We start from the raw sequence: 10,199 nt of genomic DNA, 5'->3' as shown, positions 1-10,199 counted from the left end.
TTGCCGGCAGTAAGTCAGACACGTTTCCAGTGAGGGTTGGACTGCGCTAGGGCTGCCCTTCGTCACCGATTCTGTTCAAAACTTTTATGGACAGAATTTCCAGGCGCAGTCAGAGCGTTGAGGTGTTCCGGTTTGGTGGCTGTAGGATTAAGTCTCTGCTTTTTGCAGATTATGTGGCCCTGGTGGGTTCCAGCTCAGTGGCCTTGTGGTTAGAGTGTTCGCCCTGAGATCGGTAGGTTGTGAGTTCAAACCCAAAGACTATAAAAATGGGACCCATTACCTCCCTGCTTGGCACTTAGCATCAATGGTTGGAATTGGGGGTTGAATCACCAAATTATTCCAATGGCTCCCCTCACCTCCCAGGGGGGTGAACATGGGGATGGGTCAAATGCCGAGGATAATTTCCCCTCAACTAGTGTGTGTGTGTGACAATCATTGGAACTTTAACTTTCATCTGGCCAGGATCTTCAGCTCTCACTGGACCGGTTCGCAGCTGAGTGTGAAGCGACTGGGACGCAAACCAGCACTTCCAAGTCCGAGTCCATGGTTCTCGCCCTGAAAATAGTGGAGTGCCATCTCCGGGGTAGGGGTGGAGATTTTGCCCCAGGTGGAGGAGTTCAAGTACCTCGGGGTCTTGTTCCCGGGTGGGGGAAGAGTGGATCATGAGATCTGCAGTGCTGCGGACTCTGCAACGGTCCGTCGTGGTGAGAAAGGAGCTAAGCCGGAAGGCATTGTCTGGTGACATAAATAGTTTCTCCCGTGGTTTTGGGAGTGTCGTTACTCAGCCAGCTGATCGGGAGTCATTTCCTTTTCCAAACGGCCGAACTTGGAGACTCGCCAGGCAGCAGAAGATCGGTGATGTAGTCGTGTACCGACTCTCAGGCGGTAGATCATTTGTGATTGATTCAGAGATGATGCTAACATTAGCATGCTGACTTTTTTTTTTAGCTGTATAACTTGGTACGTGACACATGCTAACCGTTAGCCTGTTAACTTTAGCATTTCAGTTTAGCACATTTAGCATTCAGGCCAGTAAACAAAACACGTGTTTTTGTAACACATACACTTTGTACAATTTTAATATCCACTTTCTAGTCAATCCCGATTGACGTCGCCAACTAAACCGTCCTTCCTGTCCCGTGACTTCTACTTCCTGTCTGGTGTTTGTTTCTTTAAGGACACCAGCTGGTCAGCGGGTGCAGCAGGCAGTGCAAAGTCTTGAACCTGCAGACAAAACCCAGCGAGCTTCAAAATATCTGTTATTTGCAGTTGGAAGAAGTTTTATACAGAGCACAGTGTGCACGGGCTTCTGTTGCTAGGTGACGTGTGACGTCATCGAGGAGGTGTGTTTGTTAGCTTTAGCAGTTAGCACTGGCAGTGTTTGGGCTCTGACGTGAGCTCATTTGAATCTTTTCACCGGATTGTGTCACCTCTGCTTAATAAAGAGATTTTAGTGTGCTTCCGTGTCTGTCATATCTTCTTGTCAACAAACGGGGTATTGTTTGGATGGCAAGTTTGTCACTCCAATCATTGATTTGTTGTTCAATATTACCATTGAGGTACGTGTGCGTGTGTTGTCTGCTGTGTCATAGTGTGATGGTGCCACTTCCTGTTTGATATCAAGTTCACAAGTTTCCATCCTGACATTGACATGCAATCATTAATATGCTAACGTTTAACGCTAGCATTTTTGTAAATGTTGTACTTCATAACCTAATAGTCATGAATTTAGCTATTTCTAGGCGCCATCTTCAAAGTATGCCAGATCTTCAAATTTTGACATGCCAACATTGACATACGAACATTTTGGTGCTAATGTTTTATTAGCATTAGCATTAACATTTTAGCTAATGTTGTACTTTATAACCTAATAATCATGGATATTGTATGCTAGTTGTTTACATGCTAACAATGACATGTTAACAGTACTATGTTAGCATTTTAGCTACGTTTGTACTTCTTAACCTAATAATCACGGATTTAACTAACTAACCCGAACTAACCCTAAACCTAACCCTAACCCCAACCCCAACCCCAACCCTAGCCCTAACCCTTACCAACTCTTTTTCTTTATGCCTAACCCAAACCTTAACCCTAACCCCAAACCTAACCCTAACCCCTAGCCCTAACCCTAACCAATTCTTTATTTATGCCTAACCCTAACCAACTCTTTTTATTTATGCCTAAACCTAACCCTAATCCTAATCCTAACCTTAACCCTAATCTTATCCCTAACCCCAACCCCAACCCCAACCTTAACCCTAACCCTAACCCTAACCACTAGCCCTAACCCTAACCAACTATTTTTCTTTATGCCTAACCCTAACCCTAACCCTAATCCTAACCCTAACCCCAACCCCAACCCTAACCCCTAGCCCTAACCCTAACCAACACTTTCTTTATGCCTAACCCTTAACAATTATTTTTATTTATGCCTAAACCTAACCCTAATCCTAATAATAATCCTAAACTTAACCCCAACCCCAACCCCAACCCTAACCCTAACCCTAACCTCAAACCCAACCCCAACCCTAGCCCTAACCCTAACCAACTATTTTTCTTTATGCCTAACCCTAACCCTAACCCCACCCCCAACCCTAACCCTAACCAACTCTTATCTTTATGCCTAACCCTAACCCTAATCCTAATCCTAACCCTAACTCTAATCCTAACCCTAACCCCAACCCCAACCCTAACCCTAACCAACTCTTAGCTTTATGCCTAACCCTAACCCTAATCCTAATCCTAACCCTAACTCTAATCCTAACCCTAACCCCAACCCCAACCCTAACCCTAACCAACTCTTTTTATTTATGCCTAACCCTAACCCTAACCCTAACCCCAACCCTAACAGTAATCCCAACCCCAACCCTAACCCCCTAACCGTAACCCTAACCCCAACCCCAACCCTAACCCTAACCCTAACCCTAACCCTAACCAACACTTTCTTTATGCCTAACCAACTCTTTTTATTTATGCCTAACCCTAACCCTAACCCTAATCTTAACCCTAATCCTAACCGTAACAGTAATCCCAACCCCAACCCTAAACCTAACTTCCTAACCATAACCCTAACCCCAACCCTAACCCTAACCCTAACGCTAACCCTAAACCTAACCCTAACTATGTACACAAGTATTTTGGCTGATGTTATAGTTTTAGAGCTAAAAAACGTGGATTGTGTTCCTTTGGTCTCTCGTGGAAGTATGCTCCCCCTTCTAACTTGACCAACATTTAGCATTTTCACGACTCATACTACATCTCCGTAAAGCATCTGCAACAATTTTTAACCTTTAAAAATATTGCAACCTTCAAAGCATTTCTATATTCCGCTAACATTTCAGTTCGGCGTTAGCATCGGAGCATCCACCCGCAATGTCTACAGTAATTGCTTCATATAGTGAGCGTTGCTTCCTGCATTTCTGATTGGACCAATGACCGACCTGGATGGATCTTCCTCTTGGGAGAATCTTCCCTTCAACTCCACGCTGTTCAACTTCTTCTCAAACATTCCGTAACTCAGCGTCACCTACACAAACGTCGTAGCAGGAAGTCAGGTAAGAAATATTGTTGGGATGGTTAATAGCCAGAGTTCTAGTGTGGCACCTGGTGAGGAATGTCAGCGTGTTTGATGAGCAGCAGGTTCTCCAGGTGAGAGTGGAACAAGGGGGAGTGGACCATGGAGACCCCCAGCCGCTCCTCTACGATGAAGCCCACCGTGCAGTCGTCGGGGAGGCGGATCTTTGCTGACGTCTCCTGGAAGCGAGAGCCTCTAGTACACACACACACACACACACACACACACACACACACACACACACACACATACACACACACACACACACACACATGCACGCACGCACACACACACACACGTAAACAAAAACCTAAGTCTAGCATGTTCAAATGAGTCCAAGAAGGTTTGACTACCGAGCCCATGGAGACATCTTCTGGGCCAGTTGTCTGCTCAAACAGAACCCTGCTCCTCCTGTGGCGAACCAGAACTTCACTTCCCTCTGCACGTGAGCACACACACACACACACACACGCACACACACACAGAGCTACGTATCATTATATATAATTGGGTGAATGCTGGAAATTTCCACATTTCCAGGAATTCTACATTTTTCCCAATTCGAAATGAATGGGTGCACTTTTTTTTTTAGCTATTTTTGCAAGACTAATGTTAGCATGCTACCATTTTTGGCTAACTTTGCAGATATGCTAATGTTAACTTTTTTACGTATTTTTGCCATATAAACCTCAGTGAGGTTCATATTGTCAGTAAGTAATGTTCTTATTCTGCATGTTTTCAATTAATGACGTAAGACTTAATAAGGAAATGAAAATGTAGTTTTTTTTATTATAATTATAATAAAAAGCAGTAGAAAATGGATATATATATATATATATATATATATATATATATATATATATATATATATATATATATATATATATATATATATATATATATATATATATATACATATATATATATACATCAGAATAATAACATGCTATTTTACTATTTTGTAGGATTTTTTTTTCTTATTTAGCATTTTCTCCCATTAATAATGTAAAACTTAATAAGGAAATGTATACCTCTTTATACAATTATTAATTTTTTTCAATTATATTAGATTTTTTTTTTTGTACTTATTTAGCATTTTTCCCCATTATTAGTGTAAGACTTAAAAAGGAAATGTATACGTCTTTATACAATATTTTTTCCCAATTATATTCTGATGTATATATATTTTTATTATAATTATAATAAAAAAAATATATAAAACTATATTTTCATTTCCTTATTAAGTCTTACGTCATTAATTGAAAACGTGCAGAATAAGAACATTACTTACTGACAATATAAACCTTACTGAGGTTCATATTGCAAAAATACTTTAAAAAGTTAAGGAAATGAAAATATAGTTTTATATTTTTTTTATTATAATTATAATACAAATATATATACATCAGAATAATAACATGCTATCTTACTATTTTGAAATAATTTTTTTTTTCTTATTTAGCATTTTCTCCCATTAATAATGTAAGACTTAATAAGGAAATGTATACCTCTTTACACAATTATTATTTTTTTTCCAATAATATTTGTAATAAAAAATATATAATATAATACCATGATATTTTACTCTTTAGTATGATTTTTTTTTGTACTTATTTATCATTTTTTTCTCCCTTATTATTAGTGTAAGACTTAATAAGGAAATGTATACGTCTTTATACAATATTTTATTCCAATTTGTAATAAAAAATAAATAAATAAATAAATAAGACGTTTTACTATTTTGTAGGATTTTTGTTGTACTTTATATAGCATTTTTGCCATTAATATTGTAATGACGTAAGACTTAATAAGGAAAATGAAAATATAGTTTTATATATTTTTTAAATTATAATTATTATAAAAATATATATACATCAGAATAATAACATGCTATTTTACTATTTTGTACGATTTTCTTTCTTATTTAGCATTTTCTCCCATTAATAATGTAAGACTTAAAAAGGAAATGTATACCTCTATATACAATTATTAATTTTTTTCAATTATATTCGTAATAAAAAATATATAATAACATAATACTATGATATTTTACTCTTTAGTATGATTTTTGTGTACTTATTTAGCTTTTTGCCCCATTATTAGTGTAAGACTTAATAAGGAAATGTATACGTCTTTATACAATATTTTCTTTCAATTATATTTGTAATAAAAAAATATATTAATATAAGACGTTTTATTATTTTGTAGGATCTTTTTTTTTCTTATTTAGCATTTTCTCCCATTAATAATGTAATACTTAATAAGGAAATCTATACCTCTTTACACAATTTTTTTTTTTCAATGATATTTTTAATAAAAAATATATAATATAATACCATGATATTTTACTCTTTAGTATGATTTTTGTACTTATTTATAATTTATTTCCCCCTTATTATTAGTGTAAGACTTAATAAGGAAATGTATACGTCTTTATACAATATTTTATTTCAATTTGTAATAAAAATAAATAAAAAATATATATAAGACGTTTTACTATTTTGTAGGATTTTTGTTATACTTTATATAGCATTTTTTCCATTAATATTGTAATGACGTAAGACTTAATAAGGAAAATGAAAATATAGTTTTATATTTTTTTTATTTATAATTATAATAAAAAAATATAAATACATCAGAATAATAAATTATTAAGTAAGACTTAATAAGGAAATGTATACCTCTTTACACAATTATTAGATTTTTTCAATTATATTTGTAATAAAAAATATATAATAATATAATACCATGATATTTTACTCTTTAGTATGATTTTTTAGTACTTATTTAGCTTTTTTTTTTCATTATTAGTGTAAGACTTAATAAGGAAATGTATACGTCTTTATACAATATTTTTTTCCAATTTGTAATAAAAAAAAAATATATATATATATATATATATATATATATATATATATATATATATATATATATATATATATATATATATATATATATATATATAAAAGACGTTTTACTATTTTGTAGGATTTTTGTTGTACTTTATATAGCATTTGTTTTCCATTAATATTGTAAGACTTAATGAAGAAAATGAAAATATAGTTTTGTATTTTTTTTATTATAATTATAATAAAAAATATATATATGCATTAGAATAATAACATGCTATTTTACTATTTTGTAGTATTTTTTTTTCTTATTTAGCATTTTCTCCCATTAATAATCTAAGACTTAATAAGGAAATGTATACCTCTTTATACAATTATTAATTTTTTTCAATTATATTTGTAATAAAAAAGTTATGCATGCTAACGTGAGTTCGGGTTGAACTTTCCATTTCTACTGAAATGTGTTTTTCTAGTAGTTACCGTGGCATTGCCCTCCGAGAGTTCGTGCGCGGTGATGGGCTTGTCCAGGCTCGGCTTGCCCACGTAAACGTCGCCCCGGCGAGGGAAGGCGGCGAGCGCGGCGAGGAGAGCCTCGGCGTTGACATAGTTGTCGTCGTCCACGTGACAGAACCACCTGGTGGTCACATTTCCTTTTTTTCGTTATTTTGGAACACCCGTGATCTTTTGAGCTTCTCCCCTCACTGTCTTCACCTCTTGTCGGACGCCATGAAGGCGTCGTACTCGGCCGCCATCTTGCACGCCAGGGCCTGCTGGCTGTGGTCCGACTGGCAGCCGGTCAGCACCATGTGGAAATCTGTCACACACACACGTCACATCTTGTTTGTCACGCAACTGTCAGACTGATGAAACTACTAATAATAGATTTTATTTGTAAAAAGCACTTTACATTGAGCAAACAACCTCAAAGTGCTACAGTGTATTCAAAAAAAAAAAAAAGATGATAAAAAATAAACAATAGAACTAGCAAGCATATATCTAAAAAAAAAGGCTTTTTTTTAAAAAAAAATCGTTTTTAAGCCTTTTTTAAAGCATTGACAGTCTGTGGTGCCCTCAGGTGGTCAGGGAGAGTGTGCGCGCTGCCACCACTAAACGCAATTCTCTGCACTGATAATGTATATTCAAATAATATAATAGGTATATTTACACAATAATGCGTGTGTGTTGACTAGTTTTCAATCCGTACTGCTATACAAGCTGCACACGGACTACTTTAAAGTGTCTCCGAGATTGTGTTCCGTCGTAAAAAAAAAAATGCCGACTAGTCACTTTTGGATTGAGTTGCGGAACAAACCTTTAATCTTCAGGTGCTCGTCTTCTGTGTCTGTGAAAATGAACGTCTGTGGGACAAAAGAAGAACACATGAAAACCAGTGGTTGTAGACGACCACAGGCCTGGCCCTAACCAATCTGGCGCCCTAGGCAAGATTTTAAGTGGCGCCCCCCACATCGGCAGTGAAGTGTATATACTCACAAGAAACCGAATAGCTTTGTGTTTGACCTTTTTTTTTACTTAAAGAAAGCAAATTAACATATTATATGAGAATGTTATGTTATGATTATCTTTAACCGAATCACAGCAGAGCTCAAATTAAAAAACAGCATTCCCTCTCATGTGATATTGCTTAATTAACATTAATGATGTGCACTTTAAAAAATAGGCTTACAACTATACCTAATATATAAAGGGGTGGAAAAGTGACTATTACCTGCAGGGCAAACATTAGCTAACCAGAAGGCAATAACAATGTAAACAGAAAACACCTGCTTAAAAGATCTAATACAAATGTCCCTGAGGAATGTAAGGTGGGAGTACTGTAATTACTTAACGTTACATTATTATTTTCCATAACAATTTAGCCCCCTCCACAATATTAACCCGACGTTAAAACAGAACTAGCTATTTATTGATTAGCAATTGCCGAATCATGTAACATTAGCTTAATGCTAAAAAGCCAGGTTACTATCACATTCTGTAACAGACAAATAATTTCATGTAGGCTAACGTTACCTACCTGCTACCTCTGTCTTTTTCTCGTTTCTCCTCCTCTTCTTTTCTATTTTTTCTTCCCTGGGCACCTGACAGTTTTGGCCGTTTTGACATCTTGTGTTGATTTTTTGATGCGGTGACGTCCAAAAACAGTCATGATACGGGAAGGGAGGGGGCGCACCGTGCGGGGGGGTTTAATGTTGTAACAAATAATATTTCTATTAAATAGGCTTTACTTTGCATTTTAATTAACGTGGGATTATTTTTTGTATTTAGAAATAATAGTACCAACTTTTTTTCCTTTTTTTTTTCTCCAACATTTGTGGCACTGGCGTGGCGCCCCCTGATGGACGGCGCCCTTAGCATTTGCCTATACGGCCTATGCCACGGGCCGGCCCTGGACGACCACCATGTATTCCGCCAGGCGACCTTTAATCCTTGCTAATTGCTCAAAAGGTCATAAAAGTCTCATACGTGTCATTCCATCCTAAAATATGCATATCTTGCAAATAAAATGTGTTTAATGTGACATGAAAGAGCAGCAATCAGCATTTTTTAAAAGTGAGGCAACACTGGCCTCTGCTGGTCAATACGTGAAATGACGTCACACCTGCACGCCTCATGTTGGAGTAACTCATTCTGAAGAAGATTCTGGAAGTTTTCCACCTTTGACCTCGGCTATATCAGTTCAGAACACGTCAAAGGTAGTTCAGCGAATCCCTGAGAGGGAATTTTTAGACAATATTTGACTGTCTCAGTTGTGGCCGTGAAATATTACACACGTTCTAGAAGAAAATAAAGAAGCTTTAAGTGGTGAGAGCTTCTGTAATCTGCTTCTCCACTTCCTGTTCTTCACTTCCTGTTCAAGTATTGTGCAGAGGCTCAGCTTCCTGTCAGCCCAGACTGCACTTCCTGTGTGTGTGTGTCTTGTGACACTGGTCTTCAGCATAGCAATAACATAAAAAATATTGTAAATATTCATTTATAATGTTATTATAAATCACACACACGGGCCGCTTCATTAGCTACATCCATCCATCCATTTCCTACCGCTTGTCCCTTTAGGTACATATATTTAGGTACATATTTGTACAGATCAACTGCAAAATAAGCAGTTATTTATTTGTCTTAATAAGACAATGTGTATGTATATTTACATGATTATTATTTTTTGTAATTATATTTGTAATTAAAAAAATAATAATCTGCATATTAACATGATATTTTACTGTTTTGTATGATTTTTTTTAGGTATTTTGTATCTTATTTAGCATTTTTTCCATTATTAACTAAAGACTTAATGAGGAAATGCACACATCTTTATTTAATTATATATATGTTTTCAATTATATTTGTAATAAAAATATATCAATACAATACCAATATATTTTCCAATTTACTTTATTTTCTTATTCTGCATGTTTTCCATTAATGCTGTAAGGTATTTTTAAATAATCATAATAAAAATATATATACATCAGAATAATAACATTACATTTTACTATTTTGTAGGGTTTATTTTCTTATTCAGCATTTTCTCCCATTAATACTGTAAGACTTAATAAGGAAATGTATACTTATTTGTACAATTATTACTTTTTTTCAATTATATTTGTAATAAAAAATATATAATACCATGATATTTTACTCTTTTGTAGGATTCTTTTTTTTGCTTATTTACCATTTTTCCCCATTATTAATGTAAGACTTGATAAGGAAATGTATACATCTTTATACATTATTATTTTTCAATTATATTTGTAATA

At 35.3% G+C, this 10,199-nt stretch overlaps 1 protein-coding gene across 3 annotated transcripts in view; it reads right to left on the bottom strand.

Moving 5' to 3' along the window:
* Nucleotides 1-572: 572 nt before the first annotated feature.
* The window catches only part of LOC133633775 (beta-1,3-N-acetylglucosaminyltransferase manic fringe-like), a 22,966-nt gene continuing 13,339 nt past the window's right edge, over nucleotides 573-10,199 (bottom strand). For all 3 annotated transcript variants that reach the window (XM_062026442.1, XM_062026443.1, XM_062026444.1), the window contains 7 exons: nucleotides 7,739-7,784; nucleotides 7,138-7,240; nucleotides 6,907-7,060; nucleotides 3,931-4,016; nucleotides 3,607-3,772; nucleotides 3,444-3,529; nucleotides 573-1,224 (listed from right to left, as the gene is read on the bottom strand). In XM_062026442.1, coding sequence (XP_061882426.1) covers nucleotides 1,173-1,224; nucleotides 3,444-3,529; nucleotides 3,607-3,772; nucleotides 3,931-4,016; nucleotides 6,907-7,060; nucleotides 7,138-7,240; nucleotides 7,739-7,784 — 693 coding nt within the window. In that variant the 3' untranslated portion in view covers nucleotides 573-1,172. The remainder of the gene's footprint in view (nucleotides 1,225-3,443; nucleotides 3,530-3,606; nucleotides 3,773-3,930; nucleotides 4,017-6,906; nucleotides 7,061-7,137; nucleotides 7,241-7,738; nucleotides 7,785-10,199) is intronic.

The sequence above is a fragment of the Entelurus aequoreus genome, linkage group LG18 (assembly GCF_033978785.1).
Source record: "Entelurus aequoreus isolate RoL-2023_Sb linkage group LG18, RoL_Eaeq_v1.1, whole genome shotgun sequence".
Taxonomy (NCBI): Eukaryota; Metazoa; Chordata; class Actinopteri; order Syngnathiformes; family Syngnathidae; genus Entelurus; species Entelurus aequoreus.
This window is presented reverse-complemented; position numbering and strand designations above follow the sequence as displayed.